The 18907-nt window shown below is 45.6% G+C and overlaps 5 protein-coding genes across 6 annotated transcripts; 2 read left to right on the forward strand and 3 right to left on the reverse strand.

Annotated features, from left to right (window-relative positions):
• Positions 1-3390: 3390 nt before the first annotated feature.
• On the reverse strand, positions 3391-6555 carry DFL_005253 (uncharacterized protein; the record flags this gene model as incomplete). 2 transcript variants are annotated; one of them, XM_067634483.1, is made up of 5 exons in its annotated part: positions 3391-4091; positions 4158-4459; positions 4531-5339; positions 5422-6225; positions 6355-6555. In XM_067634483.1, the coding sequence occupies 5 exons, from the start codon at positions 6553-6555 to the stop codon at positions 3391-3393; spliced, it is 2817 nt and encodes a 938-aa protein (XP_067492547.1). The 2 variants fall into 2 exon arrangements, with proteins under 2 accessions (XP_067492547.1, XP_067492548.1); XM_067634484.1 differs by having other exon boundaries at positions 3391-4097.
• Positions 6556-9363: 2808 nt separating this feature from the next.
• Positions 9364-10087, forward strand: DFL_005254 (uncharacterized protein; the record flags this gene model as incomplete). Its single annotated transcript, XM_067634485.1, has 2 exons — positions 9364-9642; positions 9746-10087. The coding sequence occupies 2 exons, from the start codon at positions 9364-9366 to the stop codon at positions 10085-10087; spliced, it is 621 nt and encodes a 206-aa protein (XP_067492549.1).
• A 218-nt stretch (positions 10088-10305) lies between these two features.
• Positions 10306-11150, reverse strand: DFL_005255 (uncharacterized protein; the record flags this gene model as incomplete). The annotated part of the gene is made up of 2 exons (XM_067634486.1): positions 10306-10988; positions 11069-11150. 2 exons carry the CDS (start codon positions 11148-11150, stop codon positions 10306-10308), a joined length of 765 nt encoding a protein of 254 aa, XP_067492550.1.
• A 2496-nt stretch (positions 11151-13646) lies between these two features.
• On the forward strand, positions 13647-14576 carry DFL_005256 (uncharacterized protein; the record flags this gene model as incomplete). Its single annotated transcript, XM_067634487.1, has 1 exon — positions 13647-14576. The coding sequence occupies one exon, from the start codon at positions 13647-13649 to the stop codon at positions 14574-14576; it is 930 nt and encodes a 309-aa protein (XP_067492551.1).
• Positions 14577-15133: 557 nt separating this feature from the next.
• DFL_005257 (uncharacterized protein) lies at positions 15134-17044 on the reverse strand (the record flags this gene model as incomplete). Its single annotated transcript, XM_067634488.1, has 3 exons — positions 15134-16680; positions 16769-16876; positions 16957-17044. 3 exons carry the CDS (start codon positions 17042-17044, stop codon positions 15134-15136), a joined length of 1743 nt encoding a protein of 580 aa, XP_067492552.1.
• Between the last annotated feature and the right edge of the window lie 1863 nt (positions 17045-18907).

Here is an 18907-nt window from a genome sequence, read left to right on the forward strand (position 1 = left end):
AATGTTGAGGAAGACTCGGAAGGGGCTTGAACCAGATACCGATGCGGTTTGGAGGATGGATGGGTTGCTCGATAAGATTTGGAAGGGGAAGTTGAGGGACGGTCAGTATTCCGTCTTTCTTTATACCGTATATGCGTGCGTGTGCGTCTGTATCCTTGTCATGGATTCCTTGCTTTAGTTTTCAAAAAAATTAAAGTCTTTATATTTAAATCCACCATTGCAAATGGCGGATAGATCATGAGATACACTCATGAGTAGACATGACCGTCAAGCCTAAATGTAATTCCATGAAACATTGCTTCTTAATACTTCCAAACGGCGAAGTTCATATATTCTTATTTTATGATGCTTCCCCTTTAAGAAACCGGTTTTGATTCTATAACATAAAACCCACCTAGCTGTCTCGATCCTCCAAAGCGTTCCTAACGAAGAAAGAGGCTGGCTAGCTGACCCCAAAAACACTCTTATTCGAGATCTCCTCAATCTGTTCATGTACCCTTTCATCTACGATAAAAACATTCGTCTTAAGTAACGGTGAATTCAACTAAGTATCACTCCGTTCATCAGACGAACTAGAAGAACTAGATCAAGACCCTACAGGTTGCTGGTTACCTTTGGAGTTCAAAATTGCGGGAAACGGCGCTTCCACAAAGATCTCTTCGTACATCAACAACCTAACTTTACCAGGTCAAGATGCACTATTCCGTCCAATCTTGGAAGAGGCTTTTACGAAAATGATACCGCTTTTTGATCATGCCTTGGCAGATCTAGCGGGGAATGGATGGGAGAGGAAGAGGAGCACTAGGACGGTCTCTTATACTATGGAGGAGGATGAGTATATTGGAGATTGCTATTCTAACAATGAAGACCCCGCTGGGAACCCGTGAACTCCGCCAAAGATTGTAGCGTCGAGAAAGTTACAGGGAAACCGGTGAAGGTTGTTGTAAGGATGTTGGAAATGAAGTTGGCGCCTAAGAATCCTGCCTATCAAGATTTAGACCGGCACATTGATGGTTTGGCGGTATGTTGATCTCCCTTCCTTCTTTATACTTAGGTACTTACCTTCGTTATGCTTATATTCTCTTTGCTTCAACTGGATTCTAAATCGGTTTCTCAAAATACAACTAACGATAAAATCTGAAAAACATCATACAAGGAACGTATAGTTGCTACGGGGATGTACCTCTATGCGCAAGAAAATGTTACGAACCCTTCGATTGTATTTAAGCGTAAAGATTTTTATCCCGACAGGGAAGATATTAAGAGGTTTAAAGATTTTGACGGTGAACTTAGCAGGCGAGATGTTGGCACTGCTTTGATGAAGGTGAATTAACGTTAACCCTCAACAACACCCAATCTATATATTATTGTAAAATCTGTATTTCGTGGTATAGCTTCTGAAGTACTTTTTGCTGATTTGCTCTGTTTGCAAAAACTCTAGGAGAACCGAGCCATAGTATTCCCAAATGTATACGAACAGTGCATTTCCCCGTTCTAGTTGAAGAACAAAATAAGGCTGGATTTATAAAGATACTCTTCTTCCATCTGTGTGATCCGCTTCATGAGAAGACTAATAAAACGGCAAGATAGGACCCCCCCCATTCTACTTACTCATCTGCCTTCTCAAGTACCCAGTTATGCTAACCATTTTACCCTATATTCCGGAATTACATAGCTCCCCACGACTCGAGCAGTCCCTCCCCAGCAACCAAGGCAATTCGAACAGATCCTTCGTGATACTAGACAGCTGGAGAAACCATCCTGAAGAGGCATATCAACTAATTCTGGGGTGTTGTGTATTCAGACGACGACGACGACAACCGCGGCATGGACGGTTACCAGACGTACGACATGGATCACGACGTTGGGTACGACGACAACCACTACTACTGGTAGCCAGGCGTTTATCGATTCGCTGCCTGATAAAATTGCAAGGCAATTTTGGCAGTATAACCATATGGGGGGAGACGCGGGATTGTGAGTATATTTATGTTTGCGGTTCTTATCACTCAATATATTATTAATCGTTGTTGCCCGAAAAAATTGTTTATGCGCATTTGTTTCCATGACTAACTAAATATCAAAAGTGTATCCTTATTCATAGAAGAAATGATTATTCTATCTGGTGTCGTAACCTGTTTATCTAGATTTAGAGAAGATGTTTACAAGTTCTTAGCATCATCCAACTGTGATTTAATCGAGTGAGAAGCGCGAATATATGCGAATGCGGATACCTCAACCTCAAATATCTCAGAGCAAGGTTGTGTCGATTCATAGTGTCTCTGCGACGAGTTCCGTATATAGTAGTCTGCCACTGCATCTGTAAGAAAAAGAACATTCTACTACTTAAGGGTACCTGGTCGTCGGCAACGATACCCAGACCCCAATGGACCGGATGTGGAAACGGTCTAGGTTATTTTGAGACTCTTGAATATAACCACATCCAGATAGCCCCAAACACATCACATGCAAGAGGTGGTGTGACGTGTAGCATAAGTGGAGACTACGTTTGCTCTCAATTCTTTCTACCCTGTATTCGCCGTTTTCAACCTGACAGTCAACCAATATTTGCGAATCCACTGTCTATATATAGTCAGTTGATTTGACAATTACATCGTCTACGACTAGGACTGTGTGAATCATGCAAGTTCGACTATATTTATATTTGGTATACCTGGGTACTTGATACCTCATCTACAGCCTCATAAGCTCAGCCCCGGCGTTGGGCCTCAGAACCAAAATTTCGTATCGATAAGTATATATTCTCTATATAAACTTTCTTACGTTATGACGGTTAGTAATGATTTAGAATAATAATAACTATCAAAATCCTCTAAAGGGCGAGAGAAGCTAAGATCTGCAGCCAGCATGAATGCCGCCTATACGAAGAAATTACTAGACGTTCCCCCGTTTGTGACTTCTAAGTACGAGATCGAGGCCAGATCAAACCAATGTGAGGTTATGTATATCTGTACGTCCTCAATTAACCAAAAGAAAAAAAAAAGAAAAAGGATTGCTATATGACATCTTTTTTTCGCAAGCTAGTATAAGAAAATAGTCCCCGGTAGACAAAAGTGAAAATACCCAAAATTACCAGAAGATACCCTTAATTCCGCGCTCAAAACAAAACAAAAAAAAAGGAAACGAAGAATTTCCCATACTTATCTTACACGCTAATATATACCCATATTAGGTTGCTTATATACATTTAAAAAACAACCGAATGAGTAAAAGCCAAAACCACCGCCAGTAAAATCCCTTTGCCAATGCCCAATATTCAAAGAATAATAATAATTAGCATTTAGTGTATGTATAGTTCCTCCATTACTGCTCAAATGCTTTTTGGTTCCTTCCATTACCACTTTTTGGTATCCTCCTATTATCACCCTTTCAATTCCCCGTACTCTCAAAATCGTAAACATTCATAAAACCCCACGTTCCATCCATATCACCTCTACCCGGTTGACCAAGGCTCATAAGCGCCATGGCCGGAAATCCCTGTGAGTCACCGGCTAAACTGGTCATCTGGGTAAGATACTCCTTCCAACTTTCAGGCGCACCGCCATACCAATAGCTTGAGGTATCGGCAGCAGTGGTATGTGGAATGAAGTACGGCTGATGATGTTGTGGCTGGGTTTGTTGTTGTTGCTGTTGTTGCTGCTGCTGTTGGTGGTGTTGATGAGCCGCTGCTGCGAGAGCTGTGGCTGCGGAGTGGACTGATGTGTCTGCGTAGGTTCCTGGGTGGATAGGTACGTGGTTTATTTGTGGCATAGTGTTGATGTTTGGATCCACGTACATTGGACCTTGGGTGTTTGACGGGATATGTGGTTCAGCCCGTGGCGGTTGGTAGGTATAGTGTTTATTAAGATTTGACATCTGTGAAATGGCAGACTGCTGGATGTCATGGGTGGTTGGTGGTGCGAATGTCTTTGGGGTAAGACTTGTGCGACGTTTCGAAGATGGTGCATTGTGGGAATTAGATGTACTACTTGAGCCGGTAATGGAGAGTCTGTTCCCGTGGCGTTCGCGGAGCATTTTCATCGTGGCGTCGGTGAGCGAGAGGATTATGTCGCCGAGTTTGCTGTTGGATCCTATAGCTATTTGTTTAGTTAATATCACAGAGATAGTTGCAAGAGGGGTCAATAGGGGGGTCTTACCGTTTATTCTTCCGAAGTCTTTCATGACACTAACGCTTAGGTCCATGTCTGCCTTGACTCTTGCGATCTCTGCTTGTGTCACTGTCTCGCGCTTCTCCCAGATGGCGAAGAGGATGGTCATGCAGGCCAGTAAAGGCACACTGGTAGCATACCAAGCCGTATCAAGATTGTTTTCTCGTCTGAGCAGGTCTATCATCTCAAGGATAGTACGTGAAGACTCGACGCAGATTGTCAAGTTATCACTACTAAAGCTCGGGGAGATGGACAAGTTCAATGAAGGATGTCGAAGAAGGATGCGTAGTCTAATTAATACATCTATTAGATCCGTACCGTAGTAACAATATAGTGATAGTGTGTGGGAAGCATGACTTACTCATTATACCACAACATCAGATTCCCCGCTTGCATCCTACTAACCACATCTAGGTTTCCTGGATCATACTTCATATGTGGTGGCAAGTTATCCTTCCAACTTGTCATCTGAGCCTCCATGTAATCCACAAACGGTTGGTACTCATCACTTGGTGGTTTCTGAGCACTATAAAGCTTCGTATGAATCTCAATAGTAAACTCCGCACACTTGATAAGCCCGAACGCAACATCAAAGGAACATCGACCATCCGAAGTAGGAGATAAGGGTTCTTGTGTAAACCCTGCTTCGGTGATGTATTCATCTTCGATTCGTGCTGGGTATTCGACGTCATAGTCCGATAGTAGGACACCGATTGGCCGGTTAAGTTTGGCAGAGATGCCAACGTCGATGGAGACACCGATCCAGAAGACTCGTTTGCGCATTTCATCTTCAAGTACATTGAGAGGTGTCCCCGCGCGCTCATGTTGTTTTTTGAGTGAGCGGTTGAGACGGAGTTCAAAGATTGTAGCGGTGGTAACCTTGGACAAGATATATGCCGGGCCGGGACGAGTAAACCCTCGTGTGAATGCAAGGAGGAAGACTAACGCCTGGCAATCTTCAAGGGTACCACCAGCAAGAAGGAGGTTAAGGAAAGAGAGACTGAAGTGATAGTGACGGTAGGCGCGGATAAGATCTGGTTGTTGGGTTTGTCCATCGATTTTGATCTCTCGCTTCGCCATGAAGTACATGGACATAGCACAGATCATATGTGTGATGACTAATGAGGCTGGACTCGTCTTATAGTCAGGTATGTCGTACATGCGATGAAACTAAGCCACAGTGAGTTAGCTATGCTTTGACGCTCATTTTGCAAGCTAATTAGCAGAGACAGGTGGTCCGAGCGAAACTTACTTCGGCTAGAAAAGTTGGCTTGTGAACGATGGGCAGATAGGGCTGAGTAGTCACCCAGTTCCACTCGATCAGCATAAGCGCTTCCTCTTTCGATGGGAGGCTCAATCGTAGAACCGAGGCGGGGGCGTGTCCAGAAGTACTCATAAGGAAACTTTGAAGTGAATCGTCCAAAGGATTCACATCTTTGAAGTCCACATGACCGTCGACTGGAATATAGTTTAGCGACCTAGCGGGTTCTGGAACGCCTTGTAGGTCGGCCAAGTCGATACTGATACCCAAAACTGAGAGAGCAGATGCACGGGTGGAAGTCATGTACGAGTTTCCGGAGTACATCCCGACGTGTGCCTGCGCGCCTGACTTGCGGATCAAGAAAGCAGGACGGCCATGAGGGTCACTCTCTTCTCTATTCGGTGACCTCCCAGTCCTCGGAGTATGCGAGTTCGGCTCATGATGACCGTTTGGATAGTCCATCGAGAATTGCAGTGACTGCTGCTCCATCTTTATGGGACCAGGCTCACCCGCCCTCCATCGGTCCTTATCAGCAGGGTTCCAACCAACGTTAGAACTGCTAGTCGAGGACCCATCATGGCTCTTGTTCCCAGGACTGGCAAGCCCGCCAGCCTGCAGCAGGGCCTCCATATCCCTTATTTTCGCCTCATAATCGGCACACTTTTTCTCAAGTTGCTCGATATATCCACGTGGAACCGCGCGATGCGAGATCCGATCCGTGGTTCTACACTCGGTATTATTTTGTCTGCATGGCGAGCATCCGCCTGATAGTCCGTCGCACCGGATCTTGCGTATCTATAACGCACACGCACCAAGGTTACTAAAAACTCATGATTCTCTTTTGTGGGGAGGTACAAGTACTACACCCCCCTCCCCACCATCTCCTCGTTGGAACAAGGAAAAAAGTATCGCATGTGGTCTTACCTTACACCTGTCGCACGCTTGCCCTGTCCTCGTGGTATTCTGTAGTCGCTTCCTCACCGTTCGTCCAAAATCTTCGGACTTGACGGTGCCAACGGAACTTCCACCCTGAACGATGGGAATTACCTGCTGATTGGGAGTATGCTCGTCAATGAGCAATTGGGAACTCCCATCGGCGACGCTAGCCGACCGTTTCAACGACATCGCTAAGATTCTAAAATCCGACGCCCAGATTGAAAACGTAAAGTTTTTTTGAAGATACGTTGGGCCTTCACAACCCCAGACTTATGGTCTCGTGCCTCTTAGAAAAAAAAAAAAAAAAAACAATAGAGAGAGGAAGAGAGAAGGACACCCACGGCGAAATGGTTGAATGGAGTTACTTCCCCGTAGGAGCAGGTTTGTAAGTATACTTCAACCAGCGGGTAAATTGGCAATAGTATTCGATGAAATATTGGAAAAAGGATACAGATGGGAACAACAAGTTAAGGTAAAAAGCTTATCGGTCGGTCGAATGTCCAAGGTGAGTAGTGTATCATTGGGGGGAAGAGGGTAATGATCAAATGGAATAAAGAGCCTTTCGGAAATATCCAGGCTGGATGTTTCGCAGAAGAATGAAGGCTTTCTCGCTTGGTCTCGCTTTGTCCCGTACTTTGACAGTTTGGTGGCACCAGCGGTGATGAGAGGAACAGACTATCGGAAACCCCCTTCACGAATCCAGCGCCAGATCCAGGGTTAATAAGCAAATTCGAATGGTGTAGCTGGGCTCACAGAAGGCCAAAACAGCTGTAGTGAATTGGGTGATGAAGCTTGTGCTCAAAAGAGTGGATTATTAAGGTCGAATCGGGATTTTTCTAGTTAGATTCAGAAAGTTGGGGGTAGAGAGTAAGGAATTATGGAGAGAGCATCTCGCGATCCAAGCCCCCCAGCCGACAGACTGCCTACATATGAGACACGCAGCTGCAACTTAGCTTTGATCCAGTACTAGAACTTGTGGGCAAAAAAAATTAATGGACCATGGTCCAGCCCGCTGGACTAGTTTTGGCTTGGCTTTGGATAGGGCGGTTTTGAGCGAAAGCTTCAAAACCCCAAATTCTAATTCTAATTTGCGGTCAGCACCTGTATTCAAGAATCCCATCATGTAAGATTTGTTGATAAGAATAAGAAAACCAGAAATTTTCTCCTCGGAGTTAATTGCATGCAATAGGATCGTGATTGACGTGAATCTGGTCAAGTTCGTGCTGGTACTTGGTGCTGATGGGGGGTGAACGAGACACAATTTGACGTTTAGATTTGCAGACGATACATGTATGCGTGTGTCTGGTCACTTCGAAAACGTCTAAGCAGGGATAGGGCGGGTCATGGTAACCGCAAAAGTGGAGACGGTTTGAAAGCGAAGAATGGAAGGGATTGAAGGTGCATCGCATCGTATAGATAAAATGAAAATGGATTGTGATATGAAAGTAGAGTGCAAGTGCGCATGTATCATGCGGCACGGTGGAGAGCGGGAATATTTCCAGAGATGGGTCGCAGCATGCTAACACAACAATGTTGAGGTTGACGAAGAAGCAAGAATCACCGTGTTCGCCGTTCCAAGGGATTGGGATGGTGGCCCTACCAGGATCCACCGCCTCAGCGTGGACATCTTTTTTAAAAAAATGTGATAGGATCTCAATGGGAACGTTCGAAACGGCAAGCATCGTATCGCATCAATCTTGTAGATTGTCCAGTCGGCGGGTGATTCCGGAGGCAAATTCCATACAACAGAGATAGAATAGTCGCAATTCTAACGATAGACACAGGCAATTCGCAGAAAAGCACCATTTCCAAGGCTGGGGAAAGTTTTAAAAGACGGGAAGAACAAAGTTAACGTTTCCTTCCAAGGGTCATAACCGAATGGCGTACCTTAATCAGACTCCCCTAGGCTGTTGCTTTCAATATAAAGCCTTTAAGTTCGATATAAAATTCTGTGGTAGGGCAAAATAGGTATTGTGCTGGCTGTTATTGACAGAGGGTAAAAAGGAAGGATGGGATGCTGAGTAAGAATGATGTTCGATCGAAAGCGAAAGGGGTGTCGCCCGCAAAGATTATCCACTTGGGCTGGCTAGACAGGGCTGGCACCGCACAGCACTGGTTGGCCGAAGACTGTGCGTTTTTCCCCGGCACACGTTCACAGTATGTAAACTACGACCACAAGCCTGCAGCCTCGAAATCGAAAGGCCGAGAAGTACCCCGTACAGACAAGTAGTAACTGTTACCCAATCCTCACGCACGGACACCCTGGCTCATCTTTGCTCTGGCTGGTTCGTCGATGCAGCGTGTCTTTCCTTCGAGTGAAAAAAAATGCAGATGCAAATCCTGTTTTAAGATAGGGAGAAGGGTGAGGAAGGGAAAAACCTTGCCGGTTCAGGTTAAGCTTCAGCCGCCTCGTCGTTTCTCCCTAGCAGAAAACCCCCCCGCTCCTCAAGGAGTTCCGTGCATTTTGCGAGGAAGAAAGCCCAAACGAAGGAGATCCGCTTTTCTGCAGAAAAGCAGACCGGCTGGAGCAGACTGGGGCCGGAGACGAGATCTGGTCCGCTTCCCCGGAACCCGATACGAGGCGCACATGCTGTGCTATCGCAGGTCGGGTTTGAAAAAGCTGATGAATGTAGACGCGCGCTTACCGCCGCTTACCTTAGTCGAATTCCGTTCCAGGTTTGCCTGTGTCTTCGCGTCTGTGCCTCCGTGTGGAGTCGCATGCAAATTGCAGATTGCATTAAATTGGCGTTGCCGTTGTATGATGTCGGTGCTTTGTGGTGTCGACGTCAGCGTCCCGGACGGTGTTTCACGCTTTGTGCAACGTACCCCGGGCGACACTGTCACCTCCGATCGCTCTCGTTCGTCGTCGATCCTCAACACAAACTGAGCCTATCCTCTTCCGTGTCCGTTGCAACCAGCAGTCAGACCACAGTACACCCGGTAACTGATATTGCAGTACGCTCCCCTCATCACCCACCGGTACACCACTCAACCACCATGCCGACCACACTATCCCTTCCTCACCTGCCGTCCAACTATCGACTCCACATTGCGCTCTTCACTTCGGTCACCAATGCCGCCCACTTACACTCGCAGCTGCTAGCCAAAAACCCCGAATACGAGTATGCCTTCATTGACCCGTCCATCCTCGTCAGCCATCTCCAGCCCATCTCGGCCTGCTTCCGCGCTATCCGTGATCTCTTAGACCCAGATGTCGGCCTGAGAACCCCAAACGTGCACTCAGAGACAGTGTTTAGCCTCAGTCCCACCCATAATGTATGCATAAGATGATATCATGGCTGTTCCAGATTTTTTTATATCTGACCTGACCGACTTATCCCGTGTCTGATACTGATACGTACACCTCTCGTTTAATTAGATTACGGACTCATACCGCCGCTTTGGCATCTCGCCTAGTTCTGCTGCTGTGCTGGCAATCAAGATCTTGGATACTTCTCTAGCCTCGTATTCTGAGTCAAATACCCTGGAGCGGCTGACCTCGATAGTCGAGGGAACTGAAGTAGATTTTGACACTAAGGATATTAGAAAACTGACAGATCTAATTAAAGTTAAGAAATATTACAAGCTGAAGGACATGGGTTACGTGGACCAACTTTACAAGAAGAAAGGGAGAAACATTGAAGAAAAGTCGGAAGAGGAGGCATGGCGTGATTTGGAAGTTGCTGTTTTGGGTGCAATGGCATTGAGGAGCTTGGTGTAAAGTGGTTTTTTTTTTTCATTTACATTCCATGTAGGCGTTGTGATCGATATGATACCCTCTAGACAAAAACGTAGTACCATACGAATTTACGATATAGAAGGTACGAAGTTTTGATAACGATATATCTTTCATTTTATTCTCATCATCGACATAGGAACTCTAAGTTAGAGTACAATCTAGGCTAGTAATATTATGCATGAACTCTTGCTTGTACTCGTCTACAACAGCTCTCCATAAACTTCTATCTCGATAGACCTCCTCAAAAGTTCGATATCAGGAAGTTCAGTAGGAGCGGAACGAACCTGTCTGAGGAGAGTAGTCGGTGTATCACGGGCTTCGAGTCCACGAGGCTTGTTCGGTGGTGGGGGAAGCTTTGGCATTGGGCCTGATGGAGGCGGTCTGAGGGCTGCATGTTGAGGTGGTGGAGGAGGACGGCCACCGATCTTTGGAGGAGGGATATTTGGCATTGGTGGACCATTTGATCGTCTATTTGGCGGCACCTGACGCTCTCGGAGTTCTCGTGGTGGCGGAACACCCTTGATAGGCGGATGTGGCAGCGGCCTTCTATCTCCATCACTAGGGCCATCTCGTTGGGTTCCGAAGTCTTTTGGTGGAGGCGGCATGCTTTCTAATTCACGTGGTGGGGGTGGCTTGCCTCCTGGGGGTGGAGCTGGCTTTCCACGATCGAATTCAGGTGGTGGTGGACGCATCGCTTCACCGTCTCTATCACGCCCACCAGGTTGATGGTCAAAGATGTTGAGTGCAGGGCGTCTTGGGCCTGGAGGTGGGCCACCTGGTCCTCTTGGGCCGGGTGGTGGAGGCCCTCCTTGAGGTCCATCTCTTGGCGGAGGTCCTCTTGGTGGTGGTCCACCTCTTTGCCTACGTTCAAGTCTAGAATTCTCTGTATATATCCAACATCAAATTAGTATCTCTAGCCGTTGTATAAAATATGCATACGTGTTTATTCCAAGATATTCTTACCGTGCCCACCAACTACATCCACCAAACTCGCCTGCGCAACCGCAAGGAATAGCGGCGCAATAACAAGAGTAGTAACCTTCATCTTTAAAAATTAAAAGGAAAGAATAATAAGGTCTTTTGTTTGAAAAAATATTACTAAAGGTCTAGTCTATGTCGTCTAAAAAAGAAATGGGAAAGATGGAAAAAGATATAGTTACCGTTATCGTCTTTTTGTCGTTAAGGGAAAAACACCAACAGCTATGATGGACCCGACCAGCGGTTTGAGAATGAAAAGAAAGGGTGATCCTTAAGGTTTTTGGATGCTATAGAGAGGAAAGGAATGAGGAAGGAGTAGGCCTGACTTCCCTTATATGCATTTTTTGGCGACGCAGTTGGGAAGTATCAACCAAGCTACGAACGGAATTCCCCAAAGGATGGTATTCCCCAAAGGAACAGATATTCCCTATGTTTGAGCATCAATACGGAATAGCTTGGAGAAGAGCGTACGAATCATCGCCACATTTTCTAGCGGAGGAAGAGTACGTATTAAGACATGTAGCTGCAGTTTGAATATGTTACGGACTTGAAGATTCATGATAATTGGGTCATTTGAGAAAACAAGCTTTGTGGTTGGGCCATTCTTGGAGTTGAATTGCCTGATTTTGGGTTCAGATATTGGAAATTAGGGCCCTTGATATCGGAGAATTTATGCGACAGATTGTTCCATCCGAAATTTGGCTCTGGTTTGGCTTCTAAGCTAGGGCTTCGAGAAGAAGTTTTTTGAAAAGATATACGAGTATTCGGGTTTTGGGAACCTGATATCTATACATGCCAAGGCGGAGGAGGCAACAGTGAAACAAGGGTCTGACAGGCTACTTGCGGAAGTCAGGTCCATTTTTATTTTCTCGACGGATATAATTGATCGAATTGATACAAGCGTCTTTGGATTCAATATGATGATAGAGAAAAAAGTGGAGATTGAAGCCTAAAAGTTCTATTTTTCAGAGGTCTTGTGAAGTCTTGCACTATCTCGGCAGCGGTTGAGATTCGTCGCCTTATCGCCAGCTTCATGCTTCTGATCGGTTAGTATTCAGTTAGAATCCTCCACATCACCACATTCATATGATCATGAATTGCTAGCCAAGAGCGACTCCTCGAGAGAGATATGCATAATGCAATCAAACGGATTAATTTTGCAACTGAGATTCAGCCTAGCTAGCTTAGAATCGAATTACTCCGTATCAAAGTGTCTTCATTTACGCCAAAAAGTCGGCGACCGCCAAGGACGGGTGTCCGGAACATACATGTCTAAAATGAACACGACATTCAAAAAGATATCTCGGTCGAGCTCTTGGTCTTTCTCAGCGTCTCACGGTCCGAACTTCTCTTCTTTGCAGGCCGGCCACGGGTCTACATTCCCCGGCTGGGCAAAAGAAACTTTCGAACTAACAGGCCGAACGAGAGGGATGCCCAAAGCCAGGGCGAGCGGGCGTCCGATGACGGACCGAGAAATAACCATGAGAGCTCTCGTCTTGAGAGAACTCGAGTTCTTATTCGCGTTCGTCCAATCCAATAATATATCAACCCAAGCATGACCGAAAGCGAATATACACCCCCATGCATTCTTCCCAAGCATATCGTATCAATCGCAAGCCTCCCTCATCTTAAACCCTGACCAGTACACCTTTCAACTTGGTGTGCGTTCAGGGGACTTGATATCAAATTTCAAGGCCTGCTTTCTGGCAAACTCGCAAATGCCGTCGCTACGGTTAAGCTTAATCGTTGGCCCTCCTCCACGCCCAGCCAATTCGCCATGCTTATTGCTTGTTTGGCTAAATTAGCTAACCGAAATCAAGGAAAAGTTGAGTGGAGAAGAGGAAAAAAAGGTAGGATGAACACATATATGTAGACGCCTATTTTCAGCGTGCACGCAGGTTTCCCCGCATCATCATTACGGAGCTGCATTTGCCAATTGGTAGTTCAAGCATGGTTTAATGTTTGGGGGTGCAGCTTTAAACTATTGGCAAAATGGACAAGGCCCTGGAATTCAACCAGCAATTTTGATACGTGACCTAACAACCACTACACCATAATATATCATAGGATTCTCAAAAATTGGCGAGCTCGAGAGGGGAGAGGAGGGGATGAGCCGGTTAGTCCGGACGGGGAGCATATATAGAGCCTCCCCTCTCGGACTCCCTTTCTTCTACCATATGTCTAGCTTATATATCGCAAGCACCAAATACTCGAGAACTTACTTAAGGACTAACCAAATTCGATATCTCATTATCGTTGTGGTCTTATGCTGGGTTGATATTAACCAGCGCGATACCCACGTAAAGCGCCTGGCCAGCCATAGCCGTCGACGTCCGTCCGCGATTGCATATTAAAAATTTTATACACGAAAATCCGTCTTATAATTTTATTTATTCGAGTTGAACTACTTAAACAACCTTCCTTGCCAGATTCTCCATCTTACTCACAGCTTCCTGCAAATTTCCCTTCAATTTGAAGCCTTCAGCATCAATTGATATCGACTGTCTTGAGATATAGACAACATCCCTGCTCCTCCAACTGCGCCAACACAATTGGTATCAATATGGCCTCTGCTACTTCCACAGTTCTTAGCCTCCCAGAACTACTCGCTCCAATCCTACTTCACCTCCCATTTGAAGATATTCTCCGAGCCCGTCGAGTCTCCCATCACTTCAAACGGGTCATAGACACTGACCCCGAGATCCTCTGGGCCACTTGGCGCAGTCCTACCCCTCCAACCTCAGCCCGCAAGCATCTCGCCTCTCAAATCCCTGCAGCAGATGCACCATACACCAACGAAATCACCTACTTCGAGCCATTCCGTCCATTCTTCGAACGTACACTAATCAACATCGACGAATGGACCACAGAACCAAACCCGACATCTCCACCACTTCGTATCCTTCAAAAGCAATTTATTAGAAAGTCACTAGCAGACTTTCTCGCCAAAAATGCTGATGATCTGGGAAGTTTCTATATTACCCGTCCACCTCTCAAAAAGATTGAGTCGAGCATCCGGGTCATAACAGCAACCTCGGGTCGTCGTTCCAGTCTTCAGAGTACATTGGACAAGGGCTTCACAATCGCCAATGAATCGGGGATTACGGTGGATAGTTATTTGAAGGCTTTACTGGACTGTCTCGAGACAAGTTGGGGTCATATCACTTTCGTCCAACCTCCTCCACCAAAGTATATCCCACCGGGCGAAGAAACTGGAGATTTCATGGCAAACTTCAGAAGGAAACATCGTCTAGAAGCCACGCTTTTTACTATGAAGAAGGAATTCTATGATGAAGATGACGAAGATGAGGAGTACTATGAAACCGACGAGAATGGTGAAAGGAGGAGGAAGCATAGGATGACTAGTCGAGAGGAATGGGAGAGGGGAGCTATGAGTTCTACTCTAATCATCAAAGTTCATTATACCGTTCTACCAGAGCCAGTCAAGAGAGAGGGTTTGTTGGCTGGGTTGTGGAAGAGGGTTTTTGGATGATTAGGTGCTTATTTTCTGCATTTATTTGCCTGTGTGCTCTTGTTATTTTCTTTCTTTCTTTGAAGCTTTCCTTCTTCTTTCCTTCTGGGCATTTTCAGCGACGGTTTAATTAATGGGTTACAACTATGGGTCTCTTTTCGTTCTTTTTTCTTTTTCTGGGATGCGGTTTTCATATTTGATTGTCTTTTCCTGCAGGACGGCGTTTAACGAACGACACTAGTTTCTGACAGCACGGACGGTATTGCTTTTTCCTTTGTACGATATTCAGCTCCAGGACTCCACACTCTCACGCAGACGCAGGCTTCTATATGGAGACTACTTGTGCTTTACTACCACATTACTACTACAACTAGGTACTGTACTTTGATACTTAGGTACTCATCAATAATACACATTCTTCATAATTTTAAACCACGAACAGTCTACATCCGTAAATGCCATAATACTACAGAGTTATGCGCATAAAAAGGGGCGATCTCAATCTGTATCTTACCTCATAACCAATCTTCTCTAAAAAAAAAAAGACAATCGACTCAAAACCTCAAAGTCGATATCTATCACTGCTCTCCCACACTCCCCATACTCAACCGCCTTCTTCTTCCCTTAACCTTCTTACACTCTTCCTCCAACTCCTCTCTCAACCTTTCATCCTCCCTCTCCCCATCAATCACCCCTACCCCATTTTCTTCCTCCTCCTCATCACTACTATCACTACTACCACTGCTACTACTCTCCCCACCAACACCATCCCCCTCCACCAACTTCGGAATCCATACCCACATCGTCGCTGCCACAATCGTCAACCCCACCCAGGGAATAGTAGTCCACCCACCGCCCTTCTGCCCGGCACTAAACATCCACCCAAAAGCACTAGGCCCCACCGCCCTCCCCATAGCCGCAGTACTAGTAGCAAACCCATTAAGCGTTCCAAGAACCCTTATCGAACTCGCAGTATTCGTAATCAAAATAGTTGAACTTGTAAACACAAAAACCCCTGTAATAGATTTTAACAGTATAATAACCGTCCATGAAGCATACAACCAGTGTTTCGAGGTGATGGGTAAAGTATACGGCGTTACGAAGTATATAAACGGATAGACTGCTGCTGATGTGGCTAGGAGTTTTACACTACCGTAGTGTCGGGCTATGGGTGGGTATAGTAGGAATTGTAGTAACATGGTGATTATGGCGTTGACGGAGTAGATTAATCCGATTTGGGCGGTTGATAGACCGAAGCCTCCTGGTATGTGGAAGGGGAGGCGGATAGGATCTTTGGCGGTTGGTGGGTGAGTTGAGAAGAAAACGGGAAGAATGGAGTCATAGGAGACGACATGGATAGCGATTAAGAAATAGAGGAGAATGTTGTAGATTGATTGGCGGGTTAGGACTTGGGACCATGGGAGCGGGGCGTGGGGATGGTGGGTGTGGTGTGCTGCACGGGAAGGGGATTTAATTGTGGAGGAATAGTTGTTAGGGTGGGAGGCTAATGCCGCAGTTTCTTCGTCTGCAGGTATAGGCGAGTGTTTGTACGTTGTCTCTGCAGAAGCAAACCGGTCGAGAGTAGAGGATAAGAATGCCTCGATTTTCTTGCCGACCTCGCGGCCGGGGTCATAGCGGTGGCGGTGCCCGACGAGGGTTTCCTCGAGGAAGAGAGTACCAAAGACAAGAGCCATAAAAAGTATTGCAGCCGTAAACATATTTGGCAAAGCAAACGGATGCCGGTCGAAGAAACCACCCTGCGGGAAAATCGCCGGATAGTTTTTGGCAGGTTCACTGAGGAACCCACCAATAATTGGGCCAGCTATACTTCCTATACTCCATGTCAAGGGGAGTAAACTGAAAGCCTGAGGCTGAAGTTCTCGCTCGGGGACTAATTCTGCAACCACGGTTCGCAAAATACCAACGTTTCCATTCAGAAATCCAATGCAAGATCTTGATATCATGGCCATAGCAATGCTATTCGAAAATCCGAATACAAGAACTGATGAGAGCATGCCTAATATACCACATAAAATAGCGGGTTTTCGACCCACACGGTCGCTGAGGCGGCCCCAGGCGATACCCGTCATACATTGCGCTATCGAGAAAGAGGAAGCGGTGAGGCCTATTTTTATTTTTATTTTTTATTTTTTTTTTTGGTATTAGAGTGTATCCCTGTCAATGATGAACAGCCAGTGGGACCGGCTACTTACCGACCCAAAATCCGACATCTGTCTCTGGAACACCGAAGCTACGGATCATTTGCGGGAGATATGACAGGATACTCGTTAAGCATATCGGTTCCGATAGACGGCATACCACTATATTCGAAAGTCCAATGTTAGCAAAGGACAGTCCGATGTCCAAAACATTAAGTTATCATATCGGAAGAGCTGCTCACCCAGAACCGCCAGCTGTTTAAAAGGTAGTTTCGGTTTCGGCCTCTCATTCTCGCGGACTACTAGAGGAGTAGATTCATCTGACGGCATCTTCGGCACCGTATATTCTTCTCGTCTCCTCCCTTCTACTTCTTTCTATTCGTTAACAGAAAGTGATTATCATAAACTCATGAAAGCCGAGTCGGTTGGATTTTATTTTAAAAAAAGCGTTGTCGTTAGGGAAATGCAACAGAGCCGGCGGTTTCTTGGTCAGCCGAAGGAATTAACGGGAACCTCGGATAAGAAAAGCCTCAAATCTATGGGTCTAAAAAAATCTGTAGATGTCTAAAATATCTCCTTGTCTACAATTCCCGATTCATGAAATTGAATAGAAAGAGGACAAGTCGCACTTAAGAAAAAAGTTATAAAATTACGCAGCTAAACTTGAATGTTTGATGTTGGATGCAGATGTGCTGAAGCGAAAAATTGTCCAGTGGCGAAAGAAGCGGCGAGTTCAAAGTATTTAAACTAGCCGGTAGGAAAGAAAAACTTGTAGCATCATGTCATGTGGTTCAGGGAAAGAAGATCTTGAAAAGAATGTACCATTTTTCTTCTTCCTATTTTCGCCATGTAACGGAGGGTTGTAGCGCACTAGACCGTCGTGGTCTTCAAAATCCTGAACTTTGGACGAGTAGCAACAGGAACCTTATTATGACTTTTCACGGCCGAACTCCGCAGATTAGGCATTTAAAACCAGCCTTGCGAACTTGTGCAAGCGACAGGAAGGGAGTTAGTAATAGCCTTTTCCGTGTGCACCAGACCATGCACCCAAAAGTTGGGCGGCGGGGCTGCTAGGGCTGGAGGCCAAGATCTGACATGCAGCTTGATTGGTCAATGGTGCCGGTTGACATCGTGCTGGGCAGAAAGTCGAGTGCAACTTGGGTATTAGGATATGCATGTTCTTATCACATTGTATTGAGTACATAGAAAGACTTCTATCGGTCCCAATACTATAGTTGGCTATAGAGTAGTAGTTATTAATTTATTAGTCGTGGTAAGGACCTGGTTCAAGGAGGTTCTGAGACTGCAAAACTAGGGATGAATTGATGGTGCAACCCTCGGATTAAACATGGGGGCCGCAGAGCTCCCAGGTGAATATGATAAACCGGCTGCACACTTTTTAAATTTTTTTCTGCCGTGCGATGGCAGTTCGGGTGGGTCTCGTGGTAACTATTATGCGTATTAAGTCAGCGGAACGGGATGGGGTTTCCATGATACTTTGCAGCTAAGCGAAAACGTTCAGAGCTTAAATCGAGTTGGAGGTACCAAACATGTCTACGAACAAGCTATAGATACTAATATATGATCGTAATACTCATTTCTCCTAAATATATTGCCAGGCTTTGAGGATATATCATAATATTAAAAAATATATCTTGAATTTATTATGCACCGGTCGCAGATCTTTGAGCCCGCATGCAGAGGGTTCAGATTCGGCTGTCAGCGCACGGCCATATACCCCTCTGACGAAATAGTGTCCGCCGGATCAAATATAAACATTCGGAACAGCTCTGCAGGGACTACGCCGATGTCATGAATGTCATTCAGATGGATTTAGGGCTAGAAGGGTCTTTAAGGGATTGGGGCTGTAGCTAAAAGTTATCTCATTACTAAATCTCGTCATATGCGTCAGCACCAACTGGATCAGCTTCATGTCTCGGACACACCATGTTGGGAGTTTTGTTAAAGTTCTTCCATAATTCACGGTTTTCGGTGACGGTTAATAGATAAAGTACGTGTACACAAGCTAATAATAATAATAATAAAAAATAAAAAAAAGATTTCCGAGTTGGGGGGTTTTTTTTGTAGTGCTTTCGGGGTCGTTGAGATCACATCCATCCATATGCTGCGGTTTTTGTGAGCGCATATATTCCAGTTGCCACCGTTGGCTTCGTAAAAGGCAGACGCAAGGGG

The sequence above is a fragment of the Arthrobotrys flagrans genome (assembly GCF_004000055.1).
Source record: "Arthrobotrys flagrans strain CBS H-5679 chromosome Unknown unitig_0, whole genome shotgun sequence".
Taxonomy (NCBI): Eukaryota; Fungi; Ascomycota; class Orbiliomycetes; order Orbiliales; family Orbiliaceae; genus Arthrobotrys; species Arthrobotrys flagrans.